The sequence below is a fragment of the Lagopus leucura genome, unplaced genomic scaffold (genome assembly GCF_019238085.1).
Source record: "Lagopus leucura isolate 7727_CA_CO unplaced genomic scaffold, USGS_WTPT01 Super-Scaffold_100022, whole genome shotgun sequence".
Taxonomy (NCBI): Eukaryota; Metazoa; Chordata; class Aves; order Galliformes; family Phasianidae; genus Lagopus; species Lagopus leucura.
This window is the reverse complement of record NW_024962275.1, coordinates 3,316,944-3,341,197: the sequence shown is the minus strand read 5'-3', so window position 1 is coordinate 3,341,197 and position 24,254 is coordinate 3,316,944. Positions and strand designations below refer to the sequence as shown.

General features: G+C 49.1%; 1 protein-coding gene across 3 annotated transcripts in view; it reads right to left on the bottom strand.

Moving 5' to 3' along the window:
• Nucleotides 1-24,254, bottom strand: part of VAV2 (vav guanine nucleotide exchange factor 2) — a 99,673-nt gene that overhangs the window by 56,791 nt on the left and 18,628 nt on the right. For all 3 annotated transcript variants that reach the window (XM_042878787.1, XM_042878789.1, XM_042878788.1), the window contains exon 2: nt 20,179-20,295. In XM_042878787.1, coding sequence (XP_042734721.1) covers nt 20,179-20,295 — 117 coding nt within the window. The remainder of the gene's footprint in view (nt 1-20,178; nt 20,296-24,254) is intronic.

Here is a 24,254-nt window from a genome sequence, read left to right as displayed (position 1 = left end):
GTCATCGAACGCCCTGCCCGGAACGCTAGTGCAAATGATTGCACAGGAACATGAAGTAGCAAAGCAGGGCTAAGCACAAGGGAAGCAGCCAACAGATGAAGCTGGAACAGGCAAGGAAAGGTGAAAGCTTTAAGGGATCTGGGCTGGAAGGAGCACGTAAAGAGTGGTGAGGCACGGACAAAGGCTGCCCAGGGAGGGAGGGGGGCATCGTCCCTGGAGATGTGGCACTGAGGGACACAGTAGGTTGGAAGGGGGGGAATCTTAGGGGGCTTTTCCAACCTTCATGGTTTTGTGATTCTTAAGGCAGGCACCACAACTAAATCTGGAGAGGGAGCTGTGATGGAGGAGCAAAATAGGCAGACAGAAAGGAATGGAAAGGGCAGGAGATGTGGGAGCTTAAGCCTGAATTCAGGACTTAGCAAAAAGTAGGTAATCTGCACTAATAGGAGTAAAACAAAGGGTGATGTCACCAACTCCATCTGTTTCAAATTTGCTCTAAGCTTACATCTCCCCAATTAAAGGGAAAAAAAACTCATCACCATTTGCTTAATAAACCCAAAGCAAAGCAAGCATACCACACATACACAAAACTCCTTTCTTCCTGACCACCTAAAAGTCTCCCCACCAATAACCCCCCCTTGGCTTCCTACTGGGCTAAGGGTAGCAGCTTTGTGATACCAGTCACAAATGGAAAAAAAAAACCACCAATGAAGTTGAGATCACTTTGTCACCTGCTACAAGACTTCATGTTGACTTCAATAATTTTCCAGTGCACTCAGAGCAGCCCAGCTCATATTGACACCACCAGTTGTTCCAGCCCTGCAGCACGCATCCCAGAGCTCTGAGTGCCATGGGACCCCTGGGAACCAATTGCCTGGGGATCAATTTGCTGTGATGTGGTTGAATGAGGATCCCAGCCTGCTAGCAGCCAGCTTGCTTCTGCCACAACCCGAGGACATCTATCATGCAGCTCCTGAAAGTTCCCTACTTGAAGCTGCCTCCAAATGTGCCTGGGCCAACAGACACCGCATGTCCAATGCTGCGAAATCACACTGGTAAAAACCTGGAGACCTCAAAGCTGGGCAAATGTTCAGCCAAGCACCCTAATTCTTGCCCCAAATACTGCACTCTGTTTCCCCAAGAACACTCATAGAAAGAGCTGCAATACGGGGCTCATTGTTTTTCTGCTTATTAAGGAGAAAGGAAAATTGTTTTTTCCCTTCTTTGCAAGGTGTTCTGACACGTACAGATGCTTTACAGCAAAGCAGCACAGCGTGAATTCTGGGGATTACAGCAGTAACCCCATAAACACAGTGTTAATGCATCTTGTCTGGAATGAGATTTTCACAGCCAAGCAGGGGCTGGGAGGTGCCAGCAGAAGGAGATGCTTCATTCAGATGCGGGACATGGGAAGTTTTCGGGACAGGGATCTGAGGTCAGCACAGCAGATCCTCTGCATGCCTCTGTATTATCTCCTTCATTTCAATTAAGGCACAAAGCTGGAGCAAATAAAAAGCGGAGAGTCGCACAAGTGTGCGACAAATCAATCGTGTGTGCAAGGAAAGCTGTCAAGGCGGCTCAGAGGGAAGAGATGGACTGCAAAGCAGCAGAAGCTAAAGACAGCGGCAGAGATTCAAAATGACGATGTGTACAAATGATATCGTACTCGACTGAGCTTGAACCAAGCTTATCCCAGCAGCAACGTGCTGCAGCGTGCCCGGCAGGTAGAGGCTCCTGCCCAGTGGCAGAAAATGCATTCATTTGCCTACATTTCACTGAGCTCAAAGCCAACATCTTGACTGCCGTGTGCTCAGCAGCTCCCGCTTGGATGCTGCGTGGTCCTGAGGATGGTGCTCACCCAGCAGCTCACCACCACTGTGCCGTGCCCAGCCCAGCACACCGACCTCCTGCTGCGTGTTCCCCACAGCACCCAACTCCACACCTTGTGCAGAAAGGGGAGGGAACTGCGAGCACCTGATGGAGCTGTGGGTGTCCCTGCTCAACATGAGGGGTGGCAACAGTTGGCCTTTAAAGGTCCTTTCCAACTCTCTGATGGCTTTTCTAGCAGTTCTCAGCAAGAAAGCAGTGAGGAGATTACACAACTTTTGCCCACACAGATTTCTAACTCTGCAGCGTGTCAAATCCCAACGCTTGAAAGCTCCAGATCAAAGGTGGATTTCTGCATTTCCAATCCTCCCTCAAGCACCTTTGCACATCAGCTGCCCCAGATTGTGCTCAGGGAGCACCTGCACACAGTAGGAGCTCACAGGTTGTGAATGCCAGCACGCAAGCCCAAACAACCCCAAATTTCACAAGATGTCAGTGGTTTCGCAGCCTGAGGCAAGTCCTGGTAGAGACCTACTGGTCTCAGAGGTGCTGAGACTGCAATACTCCCAAAAACCTCAGCATGGGGGCTGTTTCTCTAGATTGCAAACCATTTCTGAAAACACAGAGCCTTACCCCTTAACAGCACTGACCTATCCCTGCATTGAGCCAGGATTTGGCCTGGGTGATCTTCACGGGTCCCTCCCCACTTGGGATACCTTAGGATTCACTTCTTCATTTGCACATGGATGATATTTCTGCAGCCTCCTCCCTGGGTGCACATCACAGCCACGAACCACTGCTGCTCACCCAATGCATCCTTACGTGGGAGAGGAATGCTGCAACACAGCTGCAACACCAACACCACGATCCTGATCCACTGCTCAACCACTTCAATCTTCCTGCTCACACACTTCGGCGCTGATTTATAAGTATGGTATAAAACCTCATTGGAATCAAAACTAATTTAGAGACTCAAGAGGAAAACAAAATTGACATTTTCTAGATCACACACCGTCCCCATAAATCAATTTCCATTTTGAGTCCACGGTGCCGGCTGCTTCCAGCCCCAGTAAATAAACGCCAAGGGTAATGAGTTTTGAAACAACCAGCCTGAAAGTAACAAAGAAAATGACAGTCACTGAAAAATCCTAATACCGTCAGGCAGTCCCTGCCACAGATTAAAACGATTCCTGAAACCCACATGACAAGGTGGAGGAGGCCAGGGATCTGAGAGAGGCACTGATTTTCTGTCTGTTTGCTTTACGTCCCTCCTGCAGACAGCATGGAGGATGCACGGTCCTCTCCTCATTAGTGACTGCTCCCCGGGAGGGAAATGCTTGCTGGAGCCACGCGGCGCACGCAGCGACTTCCCAATGCGGGTAATGAGCCTGCAGGTGATTGAGGGCAGCGATCTGCCAGAAAGCAGGAGGGGATGAGTGCCAGCCTGGTGCTAGGAAGGGCCATAAGATGGAAAGAAAAGGCAGCTGCAGAAAGCCGCACAATCCCCCAGTGCAGCCAATCACTCACAGTGCCATCACGGGGTCAGTTACCAAACTGAGAGCTGTAACTTCCTGTAGGACAACTGTTTCCCTCATTTTTGTTTTCACTTTCCGCCCTGCAAGACCTGGATGAGTGCAGCTGCGCAAGCCCTGCTTTGCTTTGGAGATCTCCTCCAAGAAAAGGGCAGATGTGGCACTGAGGGATGCGGTCAGCAGGGGTGGGTTGATGGTTGGATTTGATGACCTTAGTGGTCTTTTCCAACCTTAATGATTCTGTGATTCCCTATGTGAGCAATGCCCTGCCTTGAGGTACGCAAGTGGTGAGTGCATCTCACAACCCAGCTCATCCAGCTGGAGCAGAATCAGACGTGGTGACACCAGAGCTCCTTACAGATGAGCGGGAAGGCGAAAGGCTGTAAAGAAATACCCTTTTTCAGTACATTAACCAGGAACAGCACTGGGGAAAGCGCTGGGGAAGGGCTGGGTTGCATTTTCTGCATGCTGTGTCCTTTCCATCAACAGAAGCACGGTCACCTCAGAACTGAGATTTGCAGCTCACTCTGATGTGACAGCACTGCTGTGCTGTGCAGCAGCGCCAGAAGCATCAACTTGCCTTTCCATGGGGCTCCCTGCCCCTGGGCTGGATTCTGACAGCCCTTCTCCTGAGCACAAAGGCACGAAGGTGTTGGCGATGCGCGGGAGGAATGGTGACATTTCAGTCAGCACTTGAGAAGTGTCTCCAACAGAGCTGGCACCCTCTGCTAGCTCACATTAAACAAGGATATGTGAGAAACACTTTCACAGGAAATAAAATCCTCCCAAAAGTTGACATTTGGAGCAGGGCCGTGGGGACCCAGCCACCCACGGTGCAAAAGAGGCTGGAGGTGGACACGGTCAAGGTCCCAGTTTTTGTACTGAAAGAGAGAGGAGACCTCAGAAGAGCTTGAAACAAATCCAGGAGGAGCACGTGCTCCTCAAGTCTGACCTCCTGTGTTTTCATCAGGGCTTAAGCAAACCTGGCTGTCAGAGTGAGGCGCTTCAAATGCCATCTGGTCTTGTTTTGATGCCTCAACTCCATGGGGAGAGGCAAAATCCTTTGTTCATCAAACCTGAGGGAGTTCCCGTGTTTCACAGAGCATCTCCTGGTGCTCCGGAGCATCAATAAACAGGACAGGAGCAGCCCCTGCCTTCTAGGTTTCCTGGGCAGAATGCTGCCTTTATGATCACTCGCAAAAAGCTTCAGGATATTTGAAGATGAAAGAGGAGAGATGCAACGTGATTTATTACTATTATTATTACAAAAGAGTACAAACCAACACTAAGGGTTTGTGCTGACAGCGATCAATGGCTCGCTAACTGCTGGATGTCCTTACGCTCAAAGCAAACAGGGATACATGATTTGAATAAAGCAACATAAAGGAGCAATTAGTGATGAAAGTGGTACCCAGGTGAGACTCACACAACTTCACAGAAGATCACAGCCCAACCTGATCGGGAACAAGAAGCCCCCTCACTCCCCAGGGCTATGGATGAAGTCTCTGTACTCAAACCATCCAAACTTCCTCCTGCCCTATTACAGAGCCGTGTTCCAACAAGCAATATCTCTTAGCACAGGGAAGTAGCTTGTATTTATTTAGCAGAAATGCAAATTCAACCTTGAAGGCATTCTCCTGCTTGTGGCCCCAGAGCCTTTGACAACACGCTTCCAGAAGTGAGTTCTGCACAAAATAGGAGCTAAGCTGATTACCGGCCACGGTGTGCCAGCGCTTTTGTTATGGTTCAGAGGGAAAAGAAGCAAAAAGAGACTGACACAAAGAAAATGGAGTTGCTCGTATTTGTCTTCTCTTAAGAAAAGCCTGGATAAGACGCTTTCTGCGTTCAGAGAAATGAAAGGAAAAGCCAGGTCTCATTTGTCCTTGTCACCAGGCAGTCACGGCGCTTGCACATGGGTTGGGATGAGGCGGCTGCAAAGGAGGGTTTGGGGGATTTCGGAGGGTTCATCATCCACTAGCTGCTCACTGCAGCCCCGCCTGGGCTCTGAAGTTCACAAACCACTGAGGAGTAAAGAATTGATGGGGGTCAGGAGGTTCTCTGGGAGTCGGCTGCGTTTCCTACAGCAGAGATGCACAGTGCAGGTGGCAGGTTGTCGCCAGCGCTGGGCTCTGATCCAGAGACACTGCACATCCAAGAGGCAGCCCAGGCTGCTCCAAGACTCCATGCTCTGAAAATAGCTTTTTAAATAACAGAAGAGGGGCAAAACAGACATCGCTGATGTAAAACCCTGGAGAACCATCAGGTAGCAAAAGCAAATGGAGCAGAGAACGAGCATCGTCTCCGGATGCAGAGCAGCATCAGCATGCTGTGGTTTCCCCAAGGACAAAAAGAGCAGCCCTGGCTGCGTGAGTCACGAGCTCTGTTATCTCATATTGCATCCCATGGGATGGGGTAGCCCACAGTCGCTCACATTACTTGGCAACACGCTGGGGCAGAGCAGTGGAAGCAGTGCTGGGCAGTGGAAATGCAAAAGGCACGCAATCAAAAACTGAGCAGAGAGAATCCAGGCTTCCCTGCTGCAAGCAGATGTCTGTATCAGCCAAGTGTTGCACCATGGCTTGGCAAAGGACTGTGGACCAAAGGCACCGAAGTCACGTAACTGCAGCACACCATGAAACCCCTGGCACAGAACGAGAGCAGCATTTGGGTGTCACACTGCAAGCAGGGCCAAGAGACAAATGGAATCTCCATCTGACAGCCGTATATATTTAGCAGTTTCATATATTTAGCTTACTGCAAAGGGAAACATGCGGCTCTTGAGAACAATGATACCAGTTCCTGATACTGCACAGTGCCCCAGGAGAGAGCTGTTTACAGGAAAAAGCCATCAGAGCTCGTGTTTGCCCAGTGAGAAAGCAGCAGATGGCCAACAGGCACCCACAGGCACTGGTGTGTGCCACAGCCACGTGGAGACTGCAAACACAATCATTTTGGTGAAACTGGGGGAGCACAGCCCAATTCTGCAAAGGCTTCAGGGCTCCCAAGGGCAGCACAGAGGGGCAGCTCGTGTGTCCCAGAGCCCAAACCTCATGCCCAGCTCTGCTCCCATCCCCAGCACACATGGGGAGCACAGAGGAGCAGTGCAGGAAGGCAAGTTGTCTTGCAAAAGGGAATGGGAGCAGAAACAGCAAGCTTCTTTCACTATTGTCAACAGAACACATTCCTGCAGCATGCACAGAACATGCTAGCACAAGCATGGGGGGGGAGAAAGGAAACTTCTCCCTGCTGCCCTGCTTGATAGCATGACGTGTCACCTGGGCTCAGCCACAACACAGGACACCTGCTGCCTCGCATTGCTTCTTTCTCTCAGTTCTAAAACCTGATAAAATATTCCAATTTTTGTTTTGTTTTGCTTTTAGATAAAGTCAGCAGCTGGCCCCAGCGCTGGTTTGTTTGAATGGGGGAGAAACCCTGCGAAGCCTGGCAGAAGGAAAAATGAGACATTTTCCCCCGGATTGACAAGAGAAAGCCTCCTAATGATTGACAGCACAAAAGACTTTTGTTTTCAGTTGATAGGCAATGCAGTAATTCTCTTTAGATGGCATCTCCCCTTCCCAGGTGCTTCTGGAAAATCACAGCCCCCAGAGCTGCACTGCGGGCCAGCCACCTCTGTGGGTTCAGCACAGCGTGAGATCGCAGGGAGGAAAAGCAAAGCCAACACGTGCCTAAAAGCCAACCCTATTAAACACCACTACTGCATAAATGGGCAGCAGCAGCATCGCATACAACCTGGGCACGTCTCTCACTATTACACTCTGGGACATGAGCATTCACCCTGCGAGCGAATCTCACTGTGTCACTGCCTGTCCTCCTCTTTCCCCGAGCTCCTCTCCTTGCCAGCTTTGCTTCCCCGGTAAGAATTAAATCAGTGCTGCTGTATGCATTATGGTGACAAATGTAAGCTGCTGTAGATGTGCTATGCTGATACGTATCTCCTGGGGAGTCAGGCTGAGCCCTCCCAGAGGAGCTGGGATGTTCTGGGACAGACACATGAGCTCAGCTTCTCTGCCCATGGCCAAGCTGGGGCTGGTGCCCTGCCAGCAGGAGCCACGTTTTTAAATAACCATCACAACAAGAAGAAATCTGTCACTAAAACCACCGTGACACCGTGGTGCCTGAGCTCCCACTCTGAGTGACTCCAGCAAGAGGAAAAAAAGCAAAGCAGCAGCAAAGACCCAACAAGCCAAAAGGCAGGGCAAGTGGAACTGCAGCATCAGCTTTCTGTGACAGAATCGCAGCTGCGCCCCAGATACAGCCTTCTTTTTTAAAATCATCATCATCCGTACATGAAAAGCATGGATACGTGATGCTCTGCCTATGAATAATGACTTAGGACACCAGAAAAAAAAAAAAGCCCTGTAAGTGACACGGTGGTGAGACCGCCGCACATCTGCTATCCGTCTCCGTCGCTCCTCATTTCTCCAGCGTTCCCTGAGAAGTTCATACATATTTAAAAAGGCCAAGAGCTCCATTACTCGTCACTTCTTATAATACTGGAAGATTAGAGCCAACGAGAGTGAGAAAGGGAAGGAAGCATCCAGGAGGGAAGCATCACGGTGGTACTGCACAGTTATTTACCCAAGGTGCAACCCAAGCACTCGGCCCTGGGGGCTTTGCAAGCATTTTTTTTCTTCTTTGCTCATTTGCTTCTTGCTTTTCCTGACAACCGTTCCTCTACAAGGTTTTGCTTTCTTTGGAAGAGCGAAGGAAAAATACCTGAAGTTTCACTTTTTTTTAATTGCTGTTTAAGCTCAGAAAATAGCAGGCTTGGAGATCTGGTGGCTGCTCTGTGAAGTCAGAGACGTGGCCAGGTTGTACCTGCCCTACAGGAGGGTTCAACTCCGCTCCGTGAGCCTCAGCCCAATGCAAAGAAATCCAAGGGCAGCAGATAAAGCTCCTGCTCAGGCTTTGATCCAGCTGTAAGCATGTTATCACCGTTACAGAGACCACTAAGGCACCCATTCCCAGCTGCATCCAAGGGAACATCAAGCATTTCAGAGCGCCGTCCTTCAGCCCATCTCCTCAGTGAGTCACTCTTCTGCCACGCATTTCAGTGCAGTGCCCACACTGCTCCATGGCAATCACAGCAACCAAAACACTACAGCAGTAAATATCTGTATGCTTACATTTGTATATTTATAGAAGCCCTCACATAAATATTTTGGTGACAACCTGCATTGATTTTTTCCCCCTTCTTGCTTCATTTAGAATCACGGAATCACCAAGGTTGTTTCCAAGACCTCCAAGATCATCCAATCCAACCATCCACCCACTACCAATGTTTCCCCACTGAACTGCATCCCTCAGTACATCTAATTCCTTCTCTAACAACTCCAGGGACGGTGACTCCACCACCTCACTGGGCAGCCCGTTCCAGGATATGCCCAAAGCCTTCCCACTCAGCCCTCAAACAGTATTTAATGGATTTTTTTTTTTTTTTTAGCTGATGATTTGATACAAAGCACAGATTCACTGAGGTTGGAAAAGAACCCTATGATCATCAAGTCCAACCATCAGCCCATCACCACCACCCCCACTGAACTCAGAGAGCTATAGGGGCCAAACTTTTATCACCCAAGGAACAGCACACTGGAATAATAAGGGATGAAAACACTTCCTGCATCGATTATGAAGCTCTGGAAAAAAAAACAAAACTACACCTCCGCACTCCTATGCACCCACATACAACACATCATCACCAAGAGGCATTTTTGTGCCTCTTCTTTGCCACCCGTCCCCATGTCCCAGCCAGGAACCCCCCACTCAGTGCACTGCATGCTGCCCTCTCACTGCACTCCCACTTTCCATTGCAACAGGCTGTGAGTGGGCTCCAAAGGAACAACCCCCAAACCCTCCATCCCAAAGGCTCATGGTTCTCCACGCACCGCCACGCTTCAGTAGATCTTCTGCTTTCATCAGCCAGGCTCCTAACACAACTAACCGAGATTTAATTTGCTCTTGCTAATCTTTTATCCGTGGTATTAGGTCATGTTTCCCTTTCCACTTGAAAGGCATCTTCAGCTTATTGGCAGCGGTGAAATTAATAGAGAAATCATTAGAAAGCGTAAGGCTAAGGCTGTGCAAATCACGCACCACAGAAGATTATTTCCAAACAATAAAATTAATTGGTGTCATCAGCCACCAGCAGAAACACAGAGAGAGTTCGCATTAAAAAACATAGAAGCTTATTGACAGCCCATGCTGCCTCATACATAAAACATTGGATGGCATAATTTTATTTGATTATTCTCTATGCAAAGCAGTTCCTCCTGCGTGGAACTAAGGCAGTGCCCCCGGCTGCAGCCCACACAAGGCAGCCCCAAAGGCTGGTGGGGCTGATGCCTGGCACCAGACAGCACCATCAGCACTGAATATCAGAGAACACAGCACTCATCACCTTCTACCTACAAAGATGGGCTGTCCAAACCTAAATCTACCGAGCCAAGCAGAGCAAATACTGAAGTGCTGACATTGCCAGGCTGGTAAACAGCAAACTATTAATTCCAAGCCTCGGGAAGGCACGTATGAATTTGTTTTGTTTTGGAAGAGAAAGAATAAATAGTAGCCTCGAGTCGGGATAATATTTATTCGTGTGCTTCACTTTGATGTGCAGCCCCTGTTGATGGCACACAGCGTGTGCACTCCCTAAATCTCTTTAAGAGCTTCCCGAAACCACAGCCCTGAGCAAGGGAAGGAAAAAGGAAACTCTCAAAAACCAGGTATTAACAAAGCAAAAGAAGGCTTGGCACCAGGGGAATCGTTACTGTTTCTCCAAAACACAAAGGGGAATTTAAATGGGTTTATCATAATTATTGAATCTCCCCCAGATGGAACAGAGCCGTGGAGTAATTCTGTTCAGGGCACTCACTTTCATGGCAGGAAAAGCAAAACAATGAGAAGAGTTCAGTTAATCTCCAAGATAAGCCCTCATTAGCTTGGTTCCAGCCACGATTTCTGCATTGCCCCTTCCTCCTGCCATCACTTGGATAGGCTTCCACACTCATGCAAATACCCTCCTCCCATTTCACACCTGCTGCATCACCCAGAAGGCAAACATACAGGAAGGAAAACCTTCCCTGTACAAATCTTGCATCTCTGATCATTCCTCTGACCAGCTTTACTAAACACACAGGTAAACCTGAGGTCCAATTGCACTGCTACCCCCAATGGGCACCACCAGTCATGTCTCTCACCCAACCTTCCTTTGAGCAGGGTCGCTCAGATTGATAGCCGTGCCTCATTTTTCCCTTAGTGTACCATGTTTTGGCATTTACTTGCTTATGTTAAGAAAACAGGGTAAGAAAAAATGCATTTAACACAGCTAGAAATAGACCTGAGCAAAACCACTGACATCTACAGATCTACTTGTCCTCCCCACAGCTTCACCAACAAGAACCTGTGCCCACTTCATGTCAATCGATCGCTGCCTCTTTACAAACCAATTTGTGGCAAAGACAGAGCTGGAGAAGTGTCTGGGAGGAGCTGAAATTAAACGTGGGTTCTACACAGCTTCAGAAACACCCCTGTAAGCACGAGGTGCCAGCAAAGTGCCCGCTGCAGACGGTGCTGGGGAGGTTTCCACCTCACGCAGCCCAACAGCTTTTTCCATCAGTGCCACTTTCTTCTCCCAGGGCTCCCAGCACTGCTTTTCTCTTGTGCTGGGCTCTGCCACAGTGAAAGCAAGAACCATAGGGCTGTCAAGGTTGAAAAGGTGACTGAGATCATTTAGGCCAACTGCTGAAGCCTACGCTGAGCATCTCCAGCCACAAACCATTCTCCTTTGCTTAGCCAGAGGCGGGACTTCACAACCTTCCCGTGTTTTTTTCTAGTTCTTCCCCTTTCAGGGCTAAAACAGAGCAGCTGACACAACAGCATGGTAATGAAGTGAAGGTTCAGGCTCTGCTGCTCCTCTGAAGGATAACTGCTCTTCCCTGAGTCATTGACCAAGAAGAGGCACATTACAAAGGGTCGGTGTGTGCATCAAGCACTCCCATAATGGGCAATTAGACTTCCTTATATACCAGAAACTGGCTGCAGCCCCACATGGGGTCCAGGGGAGGACAACCTCTGCAATCAATCCTAGCTCTCCTCTCCAGGACTTGCTGGCCTGGGCTCCTGTGTTGCCAAGGCACTCTTGGGGATGACGGAAACCCAAACAGCAGCAACCTGTAATTTCACAGCAGCTGCACAGACCTACCGTAAGTGCTGAAGGAGTCAGGAGCCGGTCCAAAGCTGCCCACTCTCTAACATTAGGGAGAAAACCTCCTCCTTGGCATTTTTCTTAAAGCCTTAGGCCAAGGAACCTTGCAATTACTTGCTAACTGAGCTTTCAGTTTTATTTTTAAGCTTTTAGCCCCTCACAACTGCAGGAAGAGCCCAAAGCATTACTCAAGAGCTCCCTACCCACTTAAAAACCAAAAGTCCTCTAGAAATGATGTGTGCAAGTCTGCCGCTCTGAGCCAGGGCCAAAAGGTCCAGACAAAGGCACTGAGCCCCTTCCTCAAGGGACAGCTATCATGAGCAAGCAGAGGATACATACATCAGAATGCCCCTGCAGACATCCCAGTTTGGGTTAAAAGCTTGGCTTCCTGCAGAACCTCACTCCTGCAGCCCATTTCCAGCTGCTCCTGGGTCCTTGCACCCAATGGGTCCACAGCCCCAATGGCAGAGCCATTACTCTAGTGCCCAAGTGTACTCAGTGGACTTCAATTCTTGCACAATACAGTGGGGTAGAGATATGTACGTCCCCCAGAACTATGCTTTCTGCTGGCCTGGAGTAGGAGAAAGGACATGGCCAACACACACCCCAACAGGAGCCCAACAGAAGGGATCACCCCTCTGATCCTCCTTCCCAACCACCAGGAAGGGCAGAGAAGTCCCAGACCACAGCCCCACTACAGCCAGCCCTAATGGCGAGACAAACAGCATCAATGCGCAAATGGAATTTGCCAAGAGGCATTTGAAGGGTCAATTCTTCACACTCCAGTAATTAGAACAATGTTATGAACAAAGGTGATGGGACGGGCGGCAGGCAGCGTGCTGGGGTTTGGCTGATGGAGGAAACGGGCTGAGCAAACAGTGGAGCCTTGAGGTGAGAGCCCTTCGCAAGGCTCCCTGCAGGTTGGATTTTAACCAGAAGTTTTTCTCCTTCCCAACTGCAGCTTTTCCTATGCATGTATGTTTTTAAATAAAGTCTGGTGCTTAGATCAAACATGGGCTGGTGACCCTGACCTGCCTTTCTTCTTTACCTCAAAAACACCACCGAGGTCAACGGGTTTTTCCCCTTCCAGACCATTCAAGGCCCTACCACAGCATCACCTACTGATTAATAAATCTCTGTGTGTGATCTAATACACCATAAACATCTAATCCCATTGAGCTCTTGGTCCAGAAACCAAATCTCCAAGGAGGAGCTGTCAGCTAAGGCCTACAAAATCAGCACACCCACAACAGCTGCATTAGCTGAAAGTGCTTAAAATTAGCTTCCCATCCAGCATCTTTTATAACGGAACCAAACATCCCAGTTGAGAAAGGAAACAAAGCCAAACAGACCTACACGGATCCATCTCTGACATCTGCAGGGACTGCTGGACTCCATTTGCTGCTGCTCCCCAGCAACCAACATCACAGAGCCCTCGTAGCCAACTTTGTGTTATTTCCAAGAGCCAGAAAATTTGGGTTTGCTTTATTTTTACTTTTTTTTTTTTTTTTATCCTTCTTAATTAATTTGCTGTGAAAACCTAGCGTCTCCAAAAGCAGCCTGAGAGCAGAACTGACGCATAGGGTTCAAGATACACTGCCACTGTACAATGGTTATTCATATTCTTACGAAGTGGGACTCAGTTCAATTCACATCTGCACTGAACTGTGATCTCAGCGCTGCTTCTGGAGCACAGAGGTCCTTTTGATAAATCTCTATGTACAGGAACTAAAGCACTATTTCCGCATGAGAGAAATATATTCAATTTTTTTTTTCAATAATCTTTACAGTCCACTGGTTTGGAAGACGGGATTTCTCTTTGCCGCTGCAGAGCGGCTGCACCCATCAGACTCAGGAATGTTGTAGGGACAGAAGGGAGCGATGCTCCAGAGCCCACTGCATCACACCGTGCCTCTGCAAGCTCCTCTCCCACACCAGAGCTCCAGCACCAACCTTGTGTTGGTTGGGCTCTGCAAGCACCCAGAAGATCCCATCCTGCTGCCCAAACCAGTGCTTGCAGATGGGATCCTCAGCTCTCAGTGCACACCGGTGACACCAACACTGGAAGCTCTACGTATGGTGTGATGGCTTCTCATTTTCCCCCTGATATTTGACACTGCTTGCTGGCAGCAAGGCAGCAGGATGAAGCCCTGGCTGGGGACTGGAAGGGATCCTCCATCCGAGTCCCAGGAGAACACGAAAATTGCTGGCCTTACTTCCAGCCCATTTGCACATAAGCTCCTTCCTCTGAAATATTCACCACCTTTTTCAAAACTTAAGGAACAGGCTGTGAAATCCCCACCATCTGTCAGCCAGGGAGAAGTCTCCAAAGCCAGCCTCTCCCACACTGCCTTATTCTTTAGTAGATATGACTGCAAACATTTACCAGCTCCACACTGGAGCAAAAATTCCTGAAATTCCTAAAGACAGGCTTGGGATAGGGAACCCTGACAAATAGCAGAGTGTGCCCACACCATTAGCTTTACCCAGGGTGCATTAGGGCTGCCTCCTTGCTAACACAATTATGCTTTAATATGTAATTAGTAGGATGAAAATGATGCTGAAGAGGAAAATACCACACTTACATGCACCCCATTAAGACTGAGAACATAAATGAACTTACTGCAGCATCACCAACTGAGGCTCATTAACCTCATCAGCAAAGCATCATCACTTGTACAGCCCCTGTGCCTCCCTTCTCTTCCTCACCCACCTCAAGCCCTGGCAGTTTGCAAGAGCTAGAAGGGCAGAGGCAGCTCTCCCAAAGGGCAGATGAGTTCAGAGCATTACACAGCCCACGCAGATGGCTTTCAGATGTCTCCATCACCCTGACCTCACCTGTGATGCTGAGAGAAGCTTTTCAAGCCAATTCAAAGGACACTGCTCCCTGCCAGCACTGCAAGCGGAGTCAAACCACCCATGTCAGTCCCATGTCAGTGCCTCGGGGTCCATGACACCATCCTCTGCCCCCACCACCCTGCACCCAATGGGATTGGGCATGGGAAGCACAGAGAGAGCAGAAGAAATCTCTTTTCTAGAGGAAAAAGAAAAAAAAAAAAAACTGGACTCGCTCCAAGGACAAACAAGCAGCCCATTTTGAAAGAGTGGAACAAAATACTCCGACATGCTGACTTTTTTTTGTTGTTGTTTTCTTTTTTTTTTTTTTTAATTCACTTGAATGAGTGGGGGATGGAAAGGAGAAGCCTTGCTGGCAGCAAGCGGCAGCAGGAGGGCAGCCCTGGTGCACGGAGCTGTGTTGGAAAGGCAGGAGCTGCTGGGAGAGCTGAGCACACACCTCACCAAACCCACGCTTCGCCAAGCAGCAGAGCTTTCCACGCACCATCTCTCTTTCCCTGCTTTGTGCAATGTTGATTTGCTGTGAAACATTAACGCTTCTATTCAAACAAGTGACCGTCCAAATGCAAAGGGCCAATGGAGGAGGAGCCCTAAGTAGGCCCCCCTGCTCCATGCACACAAGACCTGTCCCCTCCCCTGGCAGCAGGTCCCACCATCACAGTGGGTAATTGAGGCACGGGGCAATGATGCACCAATTGGTGCCTGCTCTCCTTTGGAATCTGTTTCCTGCAGAAGCTTTTTTTTGGTTTTTTGCCTTTTTTTTTCCTCTCAAATCTGTTCCAAAGGGGGAGGATGCAGAGCTGCCCCAGGTTGGTGGCATTTGGTCGTGTCAGTGCTTTCAGGCTGAGAGTTTCGCTTCTGGTGCGTTCTGCCTACACAGGGTTACACCCACACGTTAATCTGCTTCAAGAAATGTTAATTATTCTGTGTAACTGAAGCGTTTGGCCTTGAGACAACCTCACTATCAGATGCTGCAGTTCCAAGAGCTTAGGAAACATAGGGAAGATTTTAATAAAGAAACAGCAGAGCCCTGGATCATCATGGAATAAGAACCTCCTTTTATCCCAGGACTGCTTTCAATGACACGACCCGGGCTAGATTTCCTTCCTTTTGCCAATGCACACAGAACAGCTGAGCTCAAGTGATGCCAGATGCACCAACGCAGCACTGAGTATAGAAGGACTCACTTTGCCTGGGGACATCTCTCAGTCATGATGATCTTCACCAAGTCATTAAGTCACAAATGCCCGATGACATAATAAAGGAAAAACATCTTGCAGGGGTCAAATGCAACCAGACATTTTTTAAACAATAGGAAAACCCTTTGAGGAGGCAGAGACGTGGATGTCTTATTGCTCAAAGGTTTTCCAAAGTAAAAAACATGATTTTCGCCCCAATCTTGTCTAATATGACTGCAAGGAGAACTCAGCCAAGTGAAGGAACCAAAGGAAAATCAATTTCCTACACATTAGGAATATGCATTTATGCATGTCCTGATCGATACCTTGGATTCCTCACACATTGCAACACCCAGCTGCTTTTTGAGAACAGCGCTCCCATGCAGACCATGGGAGTTACGAAAGATCCTGCCATGCTTGTTTGATCTGAAACTTAATACCCCTTAATGTGACCCCTTGGAAAAATACTGGGGAAAGCAGCCAAGAAGGGGGAAGGAGGGGGGAAGGGGAGGAGAGAAAGCAAAGCTTCCCAGAACAAACATTTCTGGCTCTTTCGGTTCCACCGAAAAGCTGTGCATCTATAAACAGTGCAGATTTGCAAGTAGGGGAGAGAGGAAAGGGAAAAAGCAGAGCTAATTGGTTACCATGCAGCTAGAAGCTTGTGCTGGGCTGAGTGCCGGAGGGCCACCAGCGGGTGGGGAGGGGCACAGCCTCTGCTCTCAGCCAGCTGGGGACAGGAGACACCACAGGGCACAACACAGCTTGGCTTCCAGCTTCCATAAGAGAGCTGGGGGAAATTCACAGCAGTTGGAGCCACAGCTCCAATGGCCAGCATGGCAGGAGGTCTGTGCAGCAGAACGCAGCACCTGGTGCACGCTTGGCTAGCCACAGAGATCAGCAATTCATTCGCCCCTATTTGCTATAGGGAAGTTCAGCGTCAGGGTTTCCTGTGCGCGATTTTGGTGCGTGGGTCAAAAACATCTGTGGGACTCACTGCACCTGCTGCGAGCCAGCCTGTAAGCCAAGGAGCAGCCTACAACCCCTGCGTCCTGCACTGCTCAGCTCTGTGCGCCCTGACCACGGGCAAAGCACCACCCACCCCAAAGCAGACCCACAGAACCAACTCGTCCTCTCCCAGCTGTTTTTTCCATCCCAACATCCAAGCTGATGCAGAGTTAAACAAGCAGCAGCGCGCACATCTCCATGTACTCTTTGCAGGCTGGTTACACTGCTGCTCCCATGGGAGCTTAGAAGAAATGCACACATCCTTCTTTTGGGGAACGCTGCTCTCATCTCATCCTACCCACTGCACACGTCATATATTGCGACTTACGGAGCAATCAGCAGATCAGCCTCCATAGGATCCCTCTCTGGACATGCACCCAAGCCCCACGGAGCAGCCACTGAGTGGCTGAGATGGTGCAAAGGATGCAAGAAGGGGAGCACTGTGCTGCCGTCCCTTCCCATGGGGCAGCTGTATGTACGCAGCACGCGGGGTGCAGCTTCGTTCCAAGCAGCCCAAGAACTTCTGAAGAAAAGCAATGACAATTAAACATACATCAGGAAAGCAGAGAGGAGTGGGAGGCTAATAAACAGCACACTCTGTGGGTTTATGAATATTTGAACTATATTTCTCCAAAAAAAAAAAAAAAAGGTACATTACTGCAAGTTATTGAAAATGAGTAACTCCATTTAATGAACCTTGCTGCTATCATGCTGACTAATAGAGTGATAAAGAGTTTAATCCATATTTATGTACATTTTATCTCATCGTAGTCTGTGCCAATAAATTAGCAAGTCCAATAAGAGTTGTGTTTTATATCATTGCTGCTATTAAATGTGCATGAAGTGCAGCGCAGCACCACGCTGTACACGAGCACTGAGGCTTTATTTCATTTCATTTCTCTTCCAGGAGCCGGGCTGTGTTAGCAGGGAATGGGCACAGCACCCGTGCAATGCCAGACCCTCATTTCAGGCATAGCTGTGCCACCTCGTCCTGCAGTCAATGCAACCATAGAGCAGTTTATACGTACAGTTTCATACATCCTATTGTGGATGATGGTTTTTGAGCTCCTCGCAAGGAAAAAGGATTCAAACCCAAGCAAAGATGCGATACAACTTGTAGAAAACAACGTATTCTTTTAAACAATTTGGTCTTTTAAAGCGTTTACAAACTGGAAATGTGGGCAGTCAGGTCACTTTTGGCAACCTATGCTGTGAAGCAAAGCCCTCCCCTTGCGACAGAGGGCTTGCCAAACAACTGGACATCAGGAAAATATTGGCTGTGAGCAGCTATTGGCTCTTCAGCTCCCTGGGGTAACTGGGAAACACTGCAGCCCCGATTACAAGAACCATGACACATCCATTCCGCAGAAGCCCGCACTTGCCAATTACCCAACATCCCACGAAGGCTGAGATGGATCTTTTCAGCCCCGTGGGGATTTGGGCTGCAGCAGCCCACATGGCCAGCGATCCCATTTCTCCAGCTGGTCTCCTGCTGGCAGCAAGGAAGCAGCGACTTCCTGAGCTTAAAGCCCAAAGAGGGATGAGAGTCCCCACTGCCACATTCTGTTTGCTAATCACACTTCAGCAAGTCTGAGTGCTGTCGGTGACTGCTGTCTAACCAGCCTTCAGGTCTGGAAGAGAGAAATAACTGCTTTCAAGCCCTCAGAAAGGAACCACCCAGCACTGCTCCCTATGTAATTAAACAGTCCTTAATTCCTACGCACCGTTCTGAAAGTCTCTAATACAGCCAAAGCGTCTCACAGGCCAAAACGCACTACTGGTATAAGTAATGAATGGCTTGGGGGAGGATTTTTTGTGTGTGAAGTCTGCCTTTGGCCAGTGGGAACGTGAATTGAAGGCTCTTTCAGCTCACAGGACTGCGGCTCAAAGGCGGAAAGGCGCTGCGGTCAGCTGCAGATTTTTCCCTGTTTATTTGCTTTGCCGCTGTTGAACGCAGATCTGAGGATCGAGTGGGAATGAAAGGTGGCAAAGACAATGGGGACATTCTGAGAGGGACTCGGGGCAGCTGACATCCCACCGAACTCATGACAGCCACAGCAGGAAGAGATTTCAGTGCGCAGAACCTGTGCCTCGCAAACCACGTGAGGCTGTTTGAAGACAGGGCGCATTAAAGCGAGCACGATCCCAGCCACTGAGCACGCTTGGGTCCCTCTGAAGTTTGTGATAAGTTTTTTTTCCTTTCCAAAGCCTCTTAAAAACCAACAAAAACGGCACTGTTACGGGTTAAAAGCCGACAGCGCATCATCTGCTTCCCCTGCTACAGACCAAAGGCTGCAAAGTCCTCAATGACCTCCGAAAAGTAAACAGGAGGAGTCAGGAGAAGCTAAACCAGGACACAAAGGAAACAAAGCTGTGCTCAGCTGACACGTTCCAGGAGTTGCATCCCACCAGGCTCTGCTCGTGGGCTCCTATGGTGACGTGAAGCAGCACAGAGCGAGAGAAACGTGACAATAAAGCAGCGTTTTAATTAGCGGCGCTTCTTTCCCCAGCCCAAAAGGTGCCCTCTGTGCATTCCTATTCCCAGAGCAACAAGAGCTGCCTTGTATTTCATAAATTAAAAAACTCATAAAACAAGCTCCTGTGATTGCACATTCCAGATAATGGTCCAGAAATAAATTAGGCAATAAATATCAAATAATACATCCCCATCAGCAGTGAAAATCTACGCTTTGGATAATCGGAGGAGGAGAAGATGCCTTCAAGCAGCTTATGCCTGGCAGCTACAGGGAGGTAAAACAATAGAGAGAGAGCTTTAATAAATCTTTTCACACCTTTTCCACTGCAGAATATAGCAGTTGTCCCATGTAATAGCTTCCCTGAGCTCCAAATCCATCAGAGTAACAGTGCACTCCTGATGCCTTACATGTCAGAACCAAAGGGAGCAGAACAACAGGCTCTTATCAGAACCACGTAGGATGTTCCTCCCTCACAGCTGGGGCTCCTACAGCACTCAGTGCTGCCCATCAGCTGCAGCACAACACCAGGATGCGCTCAGTCCCCCCCTGTCTGGGTGACAAAGCACCAACAGAGCCAGCACCCAATGGGGGTAGTGAGGGGGGGAACCCTCCACATGCATTTTTCACTTTGCTGCTAATTTTGCCTTGGCGTGAAACTTTCTGACCACTTCAGAAACTTCCTGCGCCCCATCGCAGAGCTGACAGTGATTTCGGTACGGCTGTTGTGCTCGTGGTAGAAGCAGCAGCTGGGGTGGACAGTGCATGATTTGCACACACACACCTGGGGAAAACCCTGAAGCACATCCCCCCCCAAAAAAGCCATCTCCCATGGACTTACAGCCTGATCCCAGAGGCTCTGCAACCTGAACAAAGCTCAACTGCTTGCTCCCCTAATTCACTAATACACAGCAGAATCAGCCCCCAAATATTCAAGCTACTGCAAGCCAGATGCATGGGTTAAGGCACAGAATTTGCTCAGAAAAAAAATCACAAAGCCTTCCCACATTCACGACAGCATGGCACAAACCTGCAGAGCTGCAGCAGCACTGAGCCCTCGCATCCCCCAGGCGCTGTGCTCTTACCTTGCCAAAGTCCCGCACATCAAACAGGTCGAAGGGGTCGAACAGATCGCTGGTTCTTAACCCAAACTTGTCGTGACACACTTTTAGGAAGGTTCGGATGTTCTTCAAGCAGAGGAACTGAGAGAAAGGAAAATATAAAAGGGAGAAGAAAAAAAAAATAAGCGAGACGGGCACAGATTTGAATGGAGATTTCCCCCAGCTAAATTCATGTGTGAGACAAGTTAATAGGAACTTGGGGACTTGCACTGAAAAACACTTGCGTTGGTTTATTTGTTGTTCCTGGAGAAGTCGGGCTCCTGGTGCCCTGATAGGACTTCTGTGTTCTCAGCTGCACAGCAGAAACAAACACCCTTTTGAAAAACAACTTTCACAGTTCAAACATAAGGTAACACTGCGGAAAGGCTGGAAAGCTCAAGCTAGAATGTTTCCCTTTCAAGCCTTAACCCAAATATAAATTACAGCTGAGGGGCTACAGAAGCCCAATGCTGAGCTTTTAACCATTTCCAACACACTCCTGCTGGCAGCTCCCTGCACAAGTTGTACTCACTACATCTGTAAGCACAACTGCAGCACGTCAGCATCACTGCCGTTAGGATGATGCTTCAGGTCGGTGCTGATGGATTTGCAGGACCACCTCATTCCCAACACATGGATTCACCCACACTCCATCGCCTTTCCTCCCCTTCAGCCCCTCCACGTGAAGCTGAGCTCCCAGCACCGGGCACAGCCATCACATCAGTGCTCTCATTAGACAAACAAGCACCAGAGGCAGAAACTGAAAACAATTCTGTTTTTCTGGGGCATTCCTCTATTTCACATAAATGCTGCCGTAAATATAACCTGTCTAGACAGAAAGGGTTTTTGGAACCGCTTTACAACTTCTTGCTGATACGGGTTATGAAACAACTTTGTCTTTTGGGTGCCTGCAGGAATTCACATCCTGTGCACGCCGGTTGCTTGCAGCAGGCCTATGGCTGCTCTCACATGGCAGCACCATTGATTTCAGATTTCAAAGCACGTGTTTATTTTAAATCCTTCTCAGCCTCCAGTTCTGAACGTGACTGGCACAGGTTACAGCCACAACTGCACACAGCAAGGGGCATTTCTCAGCAGAGCACCCCTGCAGGTCCCAGGGCTTGGGGAGAAGGGATGGCTGAAGGGCTCACTTCAGATAGACTTGCACAGCATTGGTATTCAGCTGAGCTGGAGGTGGAGGATGCTAGATCCTGAACCTTCCACATAATGCATTTTTGATTCCATGAAAAGCTCCAGCTTCACACCGCCTCCTTTCTGAGATCTCAGAGACTGCATGCCCAAGGCAATGAAATGCCTCATCCTGACCATTTCCAACAGCATGCGAGCACACCATGGCAGGGCTCCCAACCCTGGTTTGTCCCTGCTAAGGAAGGACAGAACCAAATACTTTTTCCAACACAGGCTGTGTCCAAGTGTCTTTGCTCACCCAATTCCAACCTGGGAGCCATCAGGCCACCAGCTGCTGAGTTAGCAGGAGAAAGACACCATGTGCACACAGCCAGCCACCGAGCTCACACAGTGACAAGCATCGAGGAAGGGATGACAGGCATCACGGAAGAGCCCCATCATCTGTTTAAAGACACGCTGCAAAGGCCCAGCAATGGGAGCAAGAAACATCTGGAGAAACAGAATGCCCTGAATAGCTGCTGGGGTGGGTAATGAGCAGCGACCACAGCCCCTGAGCCATGCTGGCTGCAGAAGGGCCCCAACACCTGCACTGCCAAGTTTCAGAACAGATTTGCTTATTTTTCAGTGCGCTGCATTGCAGAGAGGTAAACAAACTGCCACCAGCCCTGCAGAAACTCAGCGAGTGCAATCTCAGCATCACATCATGGCATGACAGCAGCCCTGCGCATAGAAGTTCCTCAGCAGCTTCTGGGTTGAAGCCTGTGAATGCTGCAGTGTCTGCTCAGCAACCAAACAGCCCAGGGTGGGATTTGGAAAATGCTCATCAGCAGACCCCAATTCCTACATTCAGGCTGGTGCAAACCTAGTGAAAGGCTTGGGATCCCTGAGAGAAACCGAATGATAGAATTTTAGGGAAAGGAAAAAGTGGGGCAGGTGGTTTGTTGGTGTGGGATGTGAAAGCTCACAGCTTTTCAGAGCTGGTCTCTTTGGGAAGCAGTGATTGCAGGGCTGGGTTAGTGCTCTGCAGCCACGTACAATAACTCCGGGTGGCACAGAGCCACGCTGCTGAACCTGGTCCAAAGCCGTGGGCTTTAAATGGGCCCTGCAGCATGCAAGGAATGCTGCAGCTTCACCATTGTAGATAACCTATGACGAATGACGAAAGCGACTTTCTTTAGCACTTCCTGACTGTGATGTCAGATTTCCTCTTATCTGACTTCCAACACAGCCCAAACACACCAGGCGAAAAGAAAGCCCTCAATGGGGAAGCTGTGAGCATCTGCTTATCACGGCCGTCACAAACGGGAAAGGAAAAAAGCTCTCATTGAGAAAATATGGAATTTGCAATCATCAGTGGTGAAACAGGTACACAGCAGTCTAAACCTCTTAAGAAAACAAAGGGCTGACTTCGAGTCACGCTGAGTTCCCCGTGTGCTGCTTTAACACTTGGAGAGGCAACAAGAGTGACGAAGCCCAGATAAGAGCCATGCAGGTGCTTGCACAAGCAGGCCTGCATCCAGCTGAAGCACAGAACTCTTGACACTCCCTTTGCTTGTTTCAAAGTCAGGAGCAGTGAGAAAGTCTAGGAGCATCCAAGTGCCCATCAGGATCCACAGGGCTGGAGCTACCAGAACCCTGCATTGACCACCGCTCGTTAAACTATGACCTTTACCTCCTTATCTCTCCAAATATCTCTGTCTGGTCTAGCTCTCCCCCACATCAAGGCTTTACCAGTGAATTTTGGGAGCAGTAATTAAAGCCACAAGCACAATGGAAGCTCATGTCCCGCTCCAAACAGCAGCCCTGCACCTTCTGCAGCTCTGGTGCTCCCCTGCCCCATCCCATTGTCTCTAGCAGAAAGCAGCAGCTGCAGAAGTGATACAAAAGCATCTCTGCAGAAAATCTCCCCTCCCATTCACATTTGGATTCAAGTCGCAGCTCATCAATTACTTTAGATGGACAGATTAAATTTCAGGTTGTTGGACAGCAGATTTATCTACTGAGAAGTGGAGAACAAAATTATTTTTCAAACAATTTAGTGCTATTATTTCTCCCCATTTCAGAGCCTCACAGACTGGGCAAATTCCACTTAGCAAGACTGATTAACGAGACCGAAACACCGATAAGCACTGACCTTCACCACAGCTTGTCTCCTCACCACCACCCACAAGCCCTTATTAACCCTAGGAGAGCACCTGAGGGGTAGCAATCATCTCCTCTAGCAAACAACAATTACTGGTCACTGGGAAGAGCAGAAGCAAGCCAAGGTGCTTCCCAGCAAGGAGCATCAGCTCTCAAGATGTCACTGAAGTCTCATCCTCCAGGGACAGCACACAATCATTAGCAGCTCCTGCTTTGAGCAGGAGGAACCTGGTACAGCCCTTGCCCTGCTTTGTGCCTGCTGCTCTCCTTGCTCCTGCACAGGTATGGTGAGCAGAGAGCTCTGGGCAGCTGTGGGAACTGCTGCTGTTCACAACGTGTGGGCTTCCAGGCAGGTCTCTCAGAGAACAATACAGAGGTTCTGTATTGGATGCCCAAATATGCAGAACGTTGTAAAATCAATTTAAGACAAACAAACAAAAAGCAATAGTGGGAGGTCCCAGAGTAACCTATTAAATTCACCCAAGTCACAAAGCTCAGTTACAGACACAAGTACTGTTGGAAGTCATTCCTGAGCCAGAGTCGGCAGGAACATTAAGCAAAGCCCCTGGGTTCCCCACAAAGCATCAATTACTGAAACAAGGAGGGACTGAGGGCAAGCACCGCCGAGGTGGCTGATGTTCTGAGGACGTGGGAAGAATGAGAGATGCAGCGTAGCATCAAATGATTAAATCCACATTACTCAGAGGTGCAGAAGAAATGCACTGACGTGCACATAGAGAAAACACAGGGGAAAGTCCCCCTGTAGGCCC